We start from the raw sequence: 15,299 nt of genomic DNA, 5'->3' as shown, positions 1-15,299 counted from the left end.
GGAGAGAGGGAGAGAAAGAGCAAGCTCAGAATTGGGTGTTAAGTTGGCAGGATGTTAAACAAAGGCAGACAAAGCAAAGGGTAGGGTTCCTCTTGGTGGCTAGGACAATAACCACCAAAACTTACCAATCATGGCCTGGATACAGTTCCGCACAAGTACAGGCAAAAATCCATGGTAGGAGGCAGTTCCAGTACAGTCAATAATACTGCTGAGTTTGGGAGTTCTCTCCAAGTGGACAATTGATGTTAATGTTCGTAAAGAAGCAGCTTTAATCTCCTTTGAAAACAGAAAGTAAACATGGGATGTGTTAAATAAGAAGTAGACGACTGAACCAAGTTGCTAATACCCACTCTAAAATTTAAGTCATTCTACTGGTAATTGCTTGGAGTAGATGGAGGTCTGTTGAGAATAACATTGAAAATCCTGCGTTTGTTAAATTTGCAGCAAAATATCCAAAGAGGAAAAGGGCTAAGCTTCCCTCTTGGGGTTCATTTTAACCTCTGGGAAAAACCAAAAATCAGATAAATACATACGAGCCTGATATACACAGGAAAATATTAATAAATACTTACCATAAGCTGCTTATCTGTTATCTGAAGGACATCTACCAACTCTTCTATCAACCCATTATACAAGATACTGTTTGCGGACTCCTGCAAGGCATTGGAATACACTGCAAAAGGAGAAATAAACACTTTAGGCAAGAAGGCAGTGGTCAAGCCACTGCCCAATGACAAACCTTTTGGCACCTACTGGTTCTGGGGAAGGACTCCCTTCCCACCAGCATTGGAGGGCAGAATCACTGAATTCTAGAGGGTTGGATCAAATACAGTGATAAGCTCTAAATACCCACCAAACTGACAGATTCTCCTATTAATGATGTTGTCTTGAGCAAAGATTTTCAGGAATCAAAAGAGAATGAAGAATTAATATTTTATAACATCACTACTTGCTAACTCTATTACACCCTGGACTTCCACTTTAGTCTCTTCATGTGTTTCTGTTTTACACTGGAAACACTTATACAAACTGTAAAGAACAGAATTTATGGACTACTGCAGACTAAATTAGAAACTTGTATGACACTGTAGTAAAACTTGAGAGAATGCATGTAATCCACTTCCAATAAATCCCACACAAAGGTAATACTGAACACAGTCCCCCGAAGTGCAAACTAATGGGATTTGAGCACATTCAGTTTTCAACAAACATTTCCTGGGTACCCACTAACATACCAGAAGTTATGCTAGGTATGAATACAAATAGAATAGTAGGAATTTCATTTCAAGGAACTCATAGCTTTCAAGAGTAGAAAAACAAGTAATTACATAATGGAGGATGGTAATATTAACAGGAGCTACCATTTTATACCTTCTATGTGCCTGGCCTGTGCTAGGTACTTTACAGGTTTTCATTTAATCCTCAGATCAGCTTATAAAATACTTATTAAATGAGGAAAACTGAGGCCAAAAGGATAAACAGGAGCCTAATAAACTCAGTCAGGGCGAAAGCCCAGGACTGATTTCAAAACCAGTGTGCTTTCCACTATACCACCCTACAGTTAAAAGTAAAATGCACAGTACTATTTAATGAATTTCAAAATTATACTCCCAAAGAAGAGGAAGATGAAATGGCAAGAGGAAAAATAGGGCCCAGAGGAAGACGACTATCTGAACACTCATAAAAAACAAAAACAAAAACACCCCACCCAAATAAAGACTAAAACTATGTGATATATGTCAATCATATCCTCTTTCTGATCCAACATTAAGGAGCCCAAGGATGATGAATACAGTGAACACTAGGAATGCTGGCAATTTTGCAATTTAACTTGCCACCTAGGTAGCTACAATAAGCCCCATAGCAACAAAGACAGACGCAGTTCAAAGGAAATCAAGTCTAAACTGCCTAACCAGGGTCTGTTAATTATAGGGTGTTATTCTTACCTAATATAGATATTGCATGCAGCCTGGCCTGAACAGCTTGCAAGCGCTTCCTGTGATTAGAAAAGCCATGGGCCAGCCGTATGTGTGTAAATAACAGCATCTGTAGAGACATAAGACCTAAATTAGGAAACCAATGGAAAATGTGACTATACTTTCTGAGGAAGGGCTAAATCTTACTCACTGGGCTACTTGACATTTGGCAAGAGTTCTGACTGTTATTAATCAAATCAAATATTTGATCACCATTACAATGAGCAGAAAAAAATAACACAACTAAACGTTTTCTTCTTTGGTATCCAAAGTGTCGAGCTACCACCACTTATTAGATATTCATGGTGAATAAGGCTGCTTCTGTTTTCCTCAAAGTCTCACCAGGACCTAGGAAGTCAGTTTAAGTGTTGGCCTCATAAAAGATGAGGAAACTAAGGCCCACGGAGGCTAATTTGCCCACTGTCTGACTCCATTCTTTCTGCTATGCTATATCCCAGCCCCAGCACATATCACTGATCTATATGGATAACAACCACACCCTTTAGATATTTTTAAGACATATCATACCTGCTTATCCTTAGGAATGCTGTACATTTTGGTAAGAGATTCCATGATTTCAGAAGGGCTTTCTGAAATCTACATTAGAAAAAAACCTGTTAGCAACAAAAAGTGAACCAAATGTTAAGAACTAACCCACAGTCAAAGATTCTTCTTACCTTGTCAAGTTGCTCTATGTGAATATAATGTAGTGTGTTACTAGATGTCTGAAATTAAAAAGATAGGAGAGTTGTTAGGAGTCACTGTATACCTTAGCTTCCCCCTGCCATAGGACTGCAAGAGCTATCTGAAAAACAAGATGTCACCCCCTAGGTTGAAGCCTCACCTGAATGCTCTCAAAAATCAAAATATTCTTTAGAATCCCCCCAAATGTTCATCTTATATATTTTCAGCAAAGCTTCTCTGAAACCAGTACATTAAATATATAATGTACATAGCCAGATACATTTCATGTTCTTCCTTATCCCTTTTTAACCTGTATTGACTTAATACCTACAGCCTCTGTATTCACAGTAGAGTGAATCCATGAAAATGGTTTCTTTCTAAATATGCATTAGAGCTGTTCTCAAGGCACCAAAAACCTAGAAAGATTATTTATTATTATTATATATTTTAAGTAGAAAGGGGAAAAAAAAAGATCTTGTTCACTAGGCCACTTCTAAACCAAAGTGAATTTTGGTATTTCCTCAAAGAATATGCAATGTCCAGACAATTGAAGCAGGACCTTGTAAGCAAATACATAGACTTCTTGCAGGCTGGCTTAAAGTAGAGAAAGTTCAGCCGATCACTACCTAGACTATTATACTAAACGGTGGAATTCTCAACTGAGACTGAGAAAAATACACCAGTCCTAACAGTGCCACATAAAGAGAGTCCTGTCTTTTGGCAGTTCCAACATAAGTGAGATTCAAACCTATCAGAGCTGGGCAAACAATGAACACTTATTCCTGAGAAGCTGCTGGATATATTAGCTTGGAAGGGCAGCAACGTAGCTCAACATCATTCCCTCTTTTTACTGAGGAGTCCTAGAAAAGTTGACCCCAGCTACGGATTACTGACTTTATTAGAACAAGTGTGAATGAGACTCACCCTTCTCTCAATTTTGACCTCGGCCCCAGGGTCTGCATAGAATTCGAAGTGTAGTGTAGTTGCACTGGGTGGGTATTTCTGTGTATAAAGCACATGAAAGGATGAGATACCATCTTCTCTTAAATCTTCCCTCGGACTTAGCCACTTGTCCAACTCAGTGTGACAGCAGAATGAGTAGTATCGTCAGCAGCTACAGTGCCTTCACTCCTTGTTTTAGCAGAGCTCAGATGTAACAACACAGAATCAGGAGGGTGGAGCCCAGAGCTCTAAAAGCTTTCATATTCCTTACTTGATAACTCAAGTTATCAGTTGTTCTTTCTTTCAAGAGATCAATTTTGACTGCAGCTATTCTCAAGAGGAAAAAGAGAGGCAAGTCTGCCCCAATAATTAATAAGAATCCAAGGATGAAGGATAAATACAAGGGTCTAGGTACCAGTTCGAGAATGGAAAAGAACACTCTTATGGAAATCTCAGTGAATATAATCGCCTTTTGAAATATTTTATTCAAACTATGCCTCATGGGCCTACCTTCATAATTCTTTAAATACTCCTTTCCATACTATCCTACATAATTTCTCATGATATCCAACTGCTTTTCTGCACAGGTAGATACCAAGTCAATATAAACCAGACCCTGACAACAAATCCTATTTAACTCTAGAAAAGCAACATGAAAAACAAAGTAAGACTGCAAGAGCATGCCCATTAAAGTGTATCTTTGAAAGAAACCGGTAGCAGTGGTTGCCTCTGGGGATGGAGAATTATACTCTTTATACTCCTAGAATTTTTTAACATGTATATGTATTACTTCCTTTCAAAGCACACAAAGTTTTCAAAGTCCTATGACACACCAAATATCAGTAAATAAAAGAATGCATGATTTCTTAATATAGGCTGAGACCACGATGGGTAAGAGACATCACGCAAGCCTAGTAGAGTATATCATACTGTTTTGCTCAAGTGGCCAAGAACAAGCTTGATATACATAAGGAGTCTCAGAATTAATCAACTAAACTTTAAGATGAAAAATAATTTTCTCAGAATTAGAATTCCAAACTGAATACCCTTTAAGATTTATATAGCTTTGATGATTAAAACAGACAACATTCACCTCTCATATTACCCAATATCCACTCATATAATGCACACTAAAGAAAGTATACCAGCTAAGGTGGGAAAGTAATTTGTTCTATTTGTAGTTTTCTGTGACCAGAAAAAGAACCATTCTCCTAGGGCTAAAAAGGCTTCCTAAGATAAATACACTAAATTTCACTGCAGCCATTTGTCCTATACATGACAAATTGACAAAAGAAGCAGTACATCTGTTGGAAAATACAGCTGCTTCTTGGCACGGAACTGTATCATAATAATCCAGTTGTGCTTTGTGGTGCTATAGCAACGTATCAAAGCAGAGGGGAGGATGGCCTGAGTTCATAGTCTAAACATGGGTTAAAGGTATGAGCAAGACAGGCATGAGGGGTAAACATGGAAAGCACACAGAACACTACAAGTTCTCAATAACCAAAATGGCAGAACTGTTCTCCAAGCAGCCATTCTTAAATCATGCCAGACTGCCCAGAGTTCTGATAGTTCCAGTGAAAAAGTACAAGGAAGTGTACTTTCTGGGATTTTTCATCACTTTCAAACTGACTCACCAAATGCAGTTTCTTACTCAAGAGATGGGTATGATCATATACTTTGTTTCTGAGATTCTTCATTTATCCCCAGAACATTGAGAGCCCAAGTATTTCTAGAAAAGGTATGCTATATCTCAATTGATCTCAGGTTCCTCAAAAGTCCTGATGTGAAGTGGCAACTTTAAATACCATATATTCATTGTAAAGTAAGGCTGAAAAAGAGATCACGCACAGCTGTCAAAAGACACCCATATCCCAAAGAGTCACTTACCACCATATGCAAGTCTCTGCAACATTCTGCAAGTCCAAAGCCATTCTCCTTTCCACCCCAGCTCTTGGAAAAAGAGAAAAGACAGTGTTAAAACAGTGCCTAAGGTAGCTTTGTGTATAAAATATTTATGAGTATGTGGCTGCCTGGAACACAGTGTTGAGAAGACATCCAATGTTAAAGTCAAACAAAAAGAGGGAGCAAAGAGAAGCAAGAACTTCACTAAGACTCAAGGCAACATGGTCTGCCTAAAGGTGATTTCTCCAATGAGATCAATTTCATTATTCTGTGAGGATGCTACTGAGAAGAACATAAACAGCTCCTGCAAGCAAATGTATTTTATATGCCTGCAGTCAGGCTTGCTGAAAGGTCAGTCTTGATCCATTGGGTCTTCAGTACTGTACCGTGCTTTCCATGCTCAGCCTGCTCACCTCTCACATAGGGTGGAATTACATGCTCTCCAGTTTCTTACTTTTTGACATGAGCCAAAGTGCAAAGTAGAAGACTCTGCACTGCTTACTACTACTGTACTCTGCCACCACAAAGTCTAAAACACTCATCAACAAGTACTAGCCCCTAAGGTAACAGGGGAGAATGGCTCAACTGTACACTATTATTGACTTCCAAGTCCAAAACCCCAGCCATACAATCTTGCTTAAAAACTAGCCTGCATTTTCAACAGCATTTGAGATATCCATCATTTTTGCCTAATTCTGAACTCTCCCAGGGGTGGGGTGGGCACTTGTTGAAAACATTCAAGAGTAAGTGCATTAGTCCCCTGGGACAGGCATACAATTGGGGTAAATAATAGACAAACTGAAAAGCTTGGGAAGAAAGGCTGGGGCGTGCAGTGCTTTGGGGAATAAGGGCTTTGAAAAGCCCTTTCCACACACTCCTGGGAATCTAGAAGGCCACATGTATGCCCAAGGTTGGGCACATTCTCAGAAAAGACCTGAGAAAGCACTAAGATCCCACATCTCTGGCTGACATCAGGCTCTATGCAAGCCAGAAGTGAAGGCTAAGTCAGAGTTGTAAACTTCCTGGCCGAGTACTGAAGACAGTGAGTATTCACATTGAAGATACCAACATACACACAGACCCCACCGGCAAAGACGGAGATATTTCGGTTCCAGAAGTTTAAAGCAAATCACTAGCTGACCACTAAGCTAATAGAATAGAGACTTCAATGACCACACAAAACAAAGAATTATGAAGTCAGTTCAGAAAGGTCTAAACAAACAATGACAAATCATAACAACAAACCCTGGGGAGGGGTGAGAATCTGATTTCCAGAGTTGCCACATATAATACCCAAAATGCCCATTACAGCAACATAAAGAGTGATGCCAGCAAGATGGCCAAATAAGATGTCTCTCACTGCACCCCCCACCCCTGCAATAATTTGGCATCCATTCATGGAGAAAAGTGCCTTTATGGGAGCTGTGGAAACCAGCCTCATATGCAAAGGAACCTGGGAGGAGGCATACAGACCTCAGTCCCAGCTGTGGACCCTGCAGTGGCCTGTGAACCAGCTGTAGCCACTCTCAGCAGCTGTTTGAGAGCCCGAGGAGAACACTGTCTTAACAATCATCCATGGATGATAAAGGTTAAAGGACAAAAGTTTAAAAAAAAATAAGAGCTAAAATAATTTGTTAATAAATACACAATATAAAAAGAGGTAAACTGTGACATCAAAAACATAAAATGGGAGGGGAATAAAAGAGTAAAGTTTTTCAGATGCAAAGTTAAGTTGTTATCAGTATTAAAATAAAACGATTATATCTTTTTCTAAAAAATAAATTTATTTATTTTATTTATTTATTTTTGGCTGCATTGGGTCTTTGCTGCTGCGCTCGGGCTTTCTCTAGTTGCAGTGAGTGGGGGCTACTCTTCGTTGCGGTGCGCGGGCTTCTCACTGTGGTGGCTTCTCTTGTTGAGGAGCACAGGCTCTAGGCACATGGGCTTCAGTAGTTGTGGCACATGGGCTCAGTAGTTGTGGCTTGCAGGCTCTAGAGCGCAGGCTCAGTAGTTGTGGCACACGGGCTTAGTAGCTCTGCGGCATGTGGGATCTTCCCGGACCAGGGATCAAACCCGTGTCCCCTGCATTGGCAGGTGGATTCTTAACCACTGCACTATCAGGGAAGTCCCAAAACTATTATATCTATGTTTTATGTAAGGTTCATGGTAACCACAAAGCAAAAACCTAGATTAGATACACAAAAGACGAACAGTAGGGGACGGAAGCATACTACTATGAAAAACCATCATTCACAAAGAAAGGCAGCAAGAGAAGAAAGGGACAAGGGAAATACAAAACCACAAAAGACGAACAGTAGGGGATGAAAGCATACTACTATGAAAAACCATCATTCACAAAGAAAGGCAGCAAGAGAAGAAAGGGACAAGGGAAATACAAAACAACAAAAAAAGAACTAGTAAGATGGCATTACTGAGTCCCTGCCTATCAATAATTACTCTAAATATAGATGGACTGATTTTCCAATCAAAAGGCATAGAGTAGCTGGATGGAAAAAAGAACAAGACCCAACTATATGCTACCTACAAGACTCACCTCAGCTTTAAGGACACACATAGGCTCAAAGTAAAGGGATGGAAAAAGATATTTTACACAAGTGGAAACCAAAAGAGCAGGGATAGCTACTTATATCAGACAAAACAGGCTTTAACTCATAACCTGTAATGGGAGACAATTAAGGTCATTATAGAATGATCAAGGGGTCAATTCAAAGAGGATATAACAATTGTAAATTATATGGACTTAATGTTGGAGCATCTAAATGTATTAAGCAAATACTAATAGATATGAAGGGAGAAACAGAGAACAATACAATAATAGTAGGAGATGTCAACATCTCACTTTCAACAATGGATAGATTGTACTGAGAGAAAAATCAAGAAGGAAACATTGGATTTGAACTATACTTTAGACCAATGGACCTAGTAGGCATATGTATAACATTTTATTTAACAGCAGAATACACACTCTTCTCAAATCCACATGGAACATTCTCCTACATAGATTATATGATAGGTCACAAGACAAGTCTTAGCAAATTTAAGATAGAAATCGTACCAAGTATCTTTCTGGACCCCAATAGTATGAAACTGGAAATCAGTAACAGGAAGAAAACTGGAAAAATTCACAAAGATGTGGAAATTAAACAATACACTACTGAACAACCAATGGGTCAAAAGAAATCAAAAGGGAAATTAAAAACATCTTGAAACAAATGAAAACGAAAACCAAACACATGAAAACGAATGAGATGCACCAAACGCAGTTCTAAGAGGGAAGTTTATAGGAATAAATGCCTACCTTAAGAAACAAAATCTCAAATAAACCCAATTTTATACCTCAACTTGAAACTTGAAAAAGAAGAATAAACTAAGCCTAAAGTTAGCAGAAGAAAGGAAATAACAAAGATCAGAGCAGAAATAAATGAGAGACTAGAAAAAACACAGAAGAGATTAATGAAGGGCTTCCCTGGTGGCACAGTGGTTGAGAGTCCGCCTAACGATGCAGGGGACACGGGTTTGTGCCCCGGTCCAGGAAGATCCCACATGCCATGGAGCGGCTGGGCCCGTGAGCCATGGCCGCTGGGCCTGCGCGTCCGGAGCCTGTGCCCCGCAACGGGAGAGGCCACAACACTGAGAGGCCTGCGTACCGCAAAAAAAAAGATTAATGAAAATAAGAGCTCTTTTTTAAAAAACTGCTCAACAAAACAGACAAAACTTTAGCTACACCAAGAAAAAAAGGCTGAAGACTCAAATAAATAAAATGAGAAACAAAAGAAGAGACATTATAACTGATACCACAGATACAAAGGATCATCAAGAGACTACTATGAACAAACTGTCAACAAATTGGATAACCTAGAAGAATTGGATAAATTCCTAGAAATATATAATCTAATGAAACAAAATCATGGAGAAATAGAAAATATGAATAGACCAATAATGAGTATGCAGACTGAACCAGTAATCAAAAAATACCCCAAAAAGAAAATTCCAGGACCAAATGGTTTCCTTGGTGAATTTCTCCAAACATTTAAAGAATAACCAATCCTTCTCAAACTTTTACCCCAAAATTGAAGAGAAGGGAACACTTCCAAACTCATTGCTTGAAAAATTACCATTGTTTGGCCAAAATTACCCTGATAACAAAGCCAGATAAGGACACTACAAGAACAGAAAACTACAGGCCAGTATCCCTGATGAACAAACTTGCAAAAGTCCTCAGCAAACTACCAGCAAACCAAGTTCAACAGCATACTAAAAGGAACATACGCCACGATTTAAGTGGGATTTATCCCTGGGATGCAAAGATGTTTCAACACATGCAAATCAATAAGTGTGATACCACATTAAGAGAATGAAAGACAAAAATCACATGATCATCTCAAAAGTTGCAGAAAAAGCAATGACAAAATTCAACATCCTTTCATAATAAAAACTCAAAAATGGGGTATAGAAGGAACATACCTCAACATGATAAAGGCCACATATGACAAGCCCACAGCTAACAGCATACTCAAGGATGAAAGGGTGAACCCTTTCCCTCTAAGATCAGGAACAAGACAAGGGTGCCCACTCTAACCACTCCTATTCAACACAGTATTGGAAATACTAGCCAGAGCCAATTAGGCAAGAAAAAGAAATAAAAGGCATACAATTCAGAAAGGAAGAAGTAAAACTGTTTCCATTTGCAAATGATATGATCTTATATACAGAAAACCCTCAAGGCTCCACCAAAAAACTGTTAGAATTAAATTCAGTAAAGTTGCAGGATACAAAATCAACATACAGAAATCAGTCACATCTCCATACACTATCTGAAAAAGAAATAAAGAAAACAATCCCATTTACAATAGCAGAAAAAACAGTAAAATACTTAGAAATAAATTTTACCAAGGAGGTAAAAATCTGTACACTGAAAACTATAAAACACTGATGAAAGGCATTAAAGAAGACACAAACATCCTATGTTCATGGATTGGAAGAACTAATATTGTCAAAATGTCCACAGTACCAAAAGCAATCTACAGATTTTAATTACTATCAAAATTCAATGACATTTTCCCCAGAAATAGGGAAAACAATCCTTAAATTTATATGGAACCAAGAAGACCCCAAATAACTAAAGCAATTCTGAGAAAGAACAAAGCTACAGGTATCATACTTCCTGATTTCAAACATTACAAAGCTATAGTAATCAAAACAGTATGGTATTAGCATATTAAAAACACACACAGACCAACAGAACATAATCAAGAGCCCAGAAATAAATCTTCACATAGTCAACTAATATTTGAAAGGGAGCCAATAATCAATGGGGAAAATATACTCTCTTCAATAAATGGTGCTGGGAAAACTGGATAACCAGTTTTCTGGATAACACACAGAAAAATGAAATTTGACCCCCTATCTTACACCACTCAAAAAATTAAACTAAATTTGGGGCTTCCCTGGTGACGCAGTGGTTGAGAGTCCGCCTGCCGATGCAGGGGACACGGGTTCGTGCCCCAGTCCGGGAAGAGCCCACATGCCGTGGAGCGGCTGGGCCCATGAGCCATGGCCGCTGAGCCTGCGCATCTGGAGCCTGTGCTCCGCAACAGGAGAGGCCACAGCAGTGAGAGGCCCACATACCGCCAAAAAAAAAAAAAAAAAAAAAATTAACCTAAATTAAAGACTTCAACATAAGACCTGAAACCATAAAGCTCCTAAAAGAAAACACAGGGTAAAAGCACCCCAACATTGGTCTTGGTGACAATTTTTGGGACATGACACCAAAAGCAACAAAGGCAAACTGCATCAAACTAAAACACTTCTGCACAGCAAAAGAAACAATCAACAAAATGAAAAGACGACCTGCAGAATAGGAGAAAATATCTGCAAACCATTATATCTGATAAGAAATTGCTATCCAAAATATAAAGAACTCATATTGATACAACTGAATAACAATAACAAAAACCAACCATCTGATCTTAAAATGGGCAGAGAAACTGAATAGACATTCTTCCAAAGACAATATACAAATGGCCAACAGTTACATGAAATGGTTCTCAATATCACTAGTCATCAGGGAAATGCGAATCATAGCCACAATGATATATCACTTCACACTTGATAGAATGGCCATTTTCAAGAAGACAAGAGATAACAAGTACTGGTGAGTATCTGGAGAAAAGGGGACCCTTGTGCACTGTTGGTGGGAATATAAATTGGTATAGCCACTACAGAAGACGAACAGTATGGAGGTGCCTCAAAAAATTAAAAATAGAACTATTATATGATCCAGCAATCCCAGTTCTGGCTATATCCAAAAGAAAGGAAATCAGGACAAAGAGATATCTGCACTCCCATATTTACTGTAAAGTTATTCACACCAGCCAAGGTATGGAAACAACTTAAGTGTCTGCCTACGGATGAATGGATAAAGAAGATGTGCTGTACACACACACACACACACACACACACACAATGAAATGTTGTTCAGCCACAAGAAAGAAGGAAATCTCCCCTTATGCAACAACATGGATGGACCTTGAGGGCATTCTAGTAAGTGAATAAATCAGACAGAGAAAGAGAATTACTGTATGGTATCATTTATACATGGAATCTAAAAAAAGCTCAACACACAGAAATAGAGGTTAGAATGGTGGTTGCCAGGGACTGGGGATTGGGGGAAATGTGGAGATGTTGGTCAAATTGCACAAACTTCTACTGTGGTAATCACTTTGCAATATATTAAGTGTATCAAATCATGTTGTATACCTTTAAGTTACACGATGCTTTATTTCAATTATATCCCCATAAAACCAGAAAAAATTAATTAATAGAAACCATTCCTGAGCAAGTCCAGACACTGGATTTAGTAGGCAAAGACTTTAAATCATCTATTTTAAATGTGCTTAAAGAGCTAAATGAAATCATATACAAAGAACTAAAGGAAAACCATGAGAATGATGTCTCATCAAACAAAGAATGTCAATAAAGAGTCAGAGGTTATAAAAAAGGAAGCAAATAGAAATTCTGGAGCTGAAAAAGCACGATAACAGAAATGAAAAATTCACTAGAGTGGTTCAACAGCAGATGTAAGCAGGGAGAAAAATGAATCAATGAACTTAATTAAATATATATAATGTTAGGTGGTAATATGTGCTACAGAAAAAAATGAAGAGAAGTGTAATAGGGAGTATGGTAGGTGTTCTAATTTTAGAACAGGATGGTAGGGAAGACTTCACTGAGATGGTGGCTCTTAAGACTTAGAGAAGATAAGGGAGGAAGCCATAGAGACAACTGGGGATGTAGCTGTGCAGAGGCCCTGCAGCAAGAGTGTGCCTGCCACTGTCCAGGAAAGCAAGGGTGCCAGTTATCTGGAATGGACTGAGCCTGGAGGAAAGAAATGTGAGGTGAGGTCAAAGTCTGATTTTGTACACATTACAACTGATATCCAGCAGAGATTTTGAGAAGGCAGTAAATATACAAGTTTGAGATTCAAGGAAGACATACAATTTTTGGAGTCAATGGTCCTTAAAACTATGAAATTGGATCAGATCACCTAGGCAAAATGTATTGATAGCTGGATAAGACACAGAGCCTGGGGTGGAGCCCTGGGCCACTCTAACACTCGGGAGGCAGCAGAAGAGGAGGCACCAGTCAAGCAGACATCGAAGGGCAACAATGGAGGACCAGGAGGGTGGTATGGAAGCTTAAGACTTTAAAAATGGTATTTTCAAAGAATATTTAATGCTGTGGGAAAATACTCACCATAGGTTACATGGGGGGGGGGGGGAAGCAGCATATGAAACACAATGTTAGTTGTTTTTTCTACATGGTGGTGGTTGAGGATTATTATTATTTTCTTCTTTATACTTTTTTGTATTTTCGTAATTTTCAACACTGAACATGCATCGCTTTTTATAAAAATTCTGACAAATTTATTTGAAAATAAATATTGGAAGGTGAAAAAAAAAAAAGAACCAATGAACCTGAAGACAGGTCAATTGAAATTACCCAGTCTGAAGAGCAGATAGAGGAAAAAAAAAAGTAAACAGAGGTTAAGAGATCTGTGGGACTTCACCAAGTAAACCAACATACACATAATGGGAGTCCAAGGAGAAGAGACAGAAAAAGGGGCAAAGAGATTATTTAAAGAAATAATGGCCAAAACATCAAATTTGACAAAAGACATGAATCTATAAATCCAGGAAGCTCAATGAAATTCAACAGGATAAAACGACACAGATCCACAGAAAGACACATTATAATCAAATTCCCAAAGGCCAAGACAGAGAGAATAACCTTGAAAGCAGAAGGAGAAATGTGACTTGTTATGTACAAGGGATCCTCACAGCTGATTTTTCATCAGAAACGATGGAGGCCAGAATGCAGTGGGAAGACATATTCAAAGTGCTAAAAGAAAATAGCTGCCAATCAGATTCTATATCTGGCACAGTTATCTTTCATAAATGTAGGAGAAATTAACACTTTCTCAGATAAAAGCTGAAAGAGCTTGTTGCTAGCAGACCTGCCTATAAGAAATGCTAAACGGGAGTCCTGCAGGCTGAAATGAAAGAACACGCCACAGTAACCTGACTCCATATGAAGAAATTAAGAACACCAGTAAGTTAATTTCATAGGTAAATATAAAAGGAATTATTAATGTATTTTTGGTTTGTAACTCCTTTTTTTCTGAGTGTTTTAAAAGACAACTACATAAAAAAGTAAATTCTACATCTATGTTGAACGGGCACACAATATATAAAGATGTAATTTGTGGCAAAAACATACAGTGGGAGGAAAGTGCTATATAGGAGGAAAGTTTTTGTCTATTCTTAAAACTAAGTTGGTATTAATTTGAACTAACTTTTCATTAATGAAGATGTTAGTTGTAATACACAGGGAAAACATTAATAACTAGACAAAAGATAAAACAAGAAAACATAAGACTTGAACATTAAATCAACTAGACCTAACATATATATACATATATATAGAACAATCCACCCCACAACAGAATATACATTCTTCTCAAGTACATACAAAACAGTCTCCCATATAGACCATATGTTAGGCCACAAAACAAACTTTAAGAAACTTCTAAAAAAGAATAAAATCATACAAAGTATCATATCCAACAACAGAAAGAAATTAGAAATCCGTAACAGAAGGAAATCTGGAATATTCACGAACACATGGAAATTAAACAATATACTATTAACAACCAATGGGTAAAAGAAGAAATCAAAAGGGAAATTAGAAAATTCCTTAAGACGAATGAAAATGAAAACACTTCATATCAAAACTTATGGGATACATTTATGGGATAAAGCAGTGCTTAGAGGGAAATTTACAGCTGTTAATTGCCTACATTTAAAAAAGAAAGATCTCAAATCAGTAACCTAACAGTCCACCTTAAGGAACTAGAAAAACAGCAGCAAACTAAACCCAAAGCAAACATAAAGATGGAAATAGTAAAACTGGAGCAGAGATAAATGAAACAAAATAGAAAAACAGAATCAGCTAAACCAAATTTGTTTCTTTGAAGATATCAACAAAAATAGACAAACCTTTAGCTACACTGACCAAAAAAAAAGTATGTTCTTGCTCTCTAAAGCTTGTTCTTTTAAAATATACATGTAGGAGGAACCAGTGAAAAGGGAAAGATTTAAGACAGCTATTCTGTTCATCTTCGATAACACCCAGAACAAGTTACTTGATTTCTCTGATCTTTACCTCAAAATTGAGCCTATGCACAGGGGCATACCTTATTTTACTGTGCTT

At 38.0% G+C, this 15,299-nt stretch overlaps 1 protein-coding gene across 10 annotated transcripts in view; it reads right to left on the bottom strand.

The window, feature by feature from the left end:
• The window catches only part of HUWE1 (HECT, UBA and WWE domain containing E3 ubiquitin protein ligase 1), a 144,910-nt gene that overhangs the window by 92,174 nt on the left and 37,437 nt on the right, over nt 1-15,299 (bottom strand). For 8 of the 10 annotated variants that reach the window (XM_060087588.1, XM_060087594.1, XM_060087595.1 and 5 more), the window contains 7 exons: nt 5,493-5,555; nt 3,585-3,662; nt 2,654-2,701; nt 2,505-2,573; nt 1,947-2,046; nt 573-694; nt 126-276 (listed from right to left, as the gene is read on the bottom strand). In XM_060087588.1, the coding sequence (XP_059943571.1) occupies nt 126-276; nt 573-694; nt 1,947-2,046; nt 2,505-2,573; nt 2,654-2,701; nt 3,585-3,662; nt 5,493-5,555 (631 nt within the window). The remainder of the gene's footprint in view (nt 1-125; nt 277-572; nt 695-1,946; nt 2,047-2,504; nt 2,574-2,653; nt 2,702-3,584; nt 3,663-5,492; nt 5,556-15,299) is intronic. The other 2 variants (XM_060087592.1, XM_060087598.1) reach the window with 1 other exon arrangement.

The sequence above is a fragment of the Mesoplodon densirostris genome, chromosome X (assembly GCF_025265405.1).
Source record: "Mesoplodon densirostris isolate mMesDen1 chromosome X, mMesDen1 primary haplotype, whole genome shotgun sequence".
Classification (NCBI taxonomy): Eukaryota; Metazoa; Chordata; class Mammalia; order Artiodactyla; family Ziphiidae; genus Mesoplodon; species Mesoplodon densirostris.
Note: the sequence above shows the minus strand (reverse complement) of the source record. Positions and strands in the feature narration are given on the sequence as shown.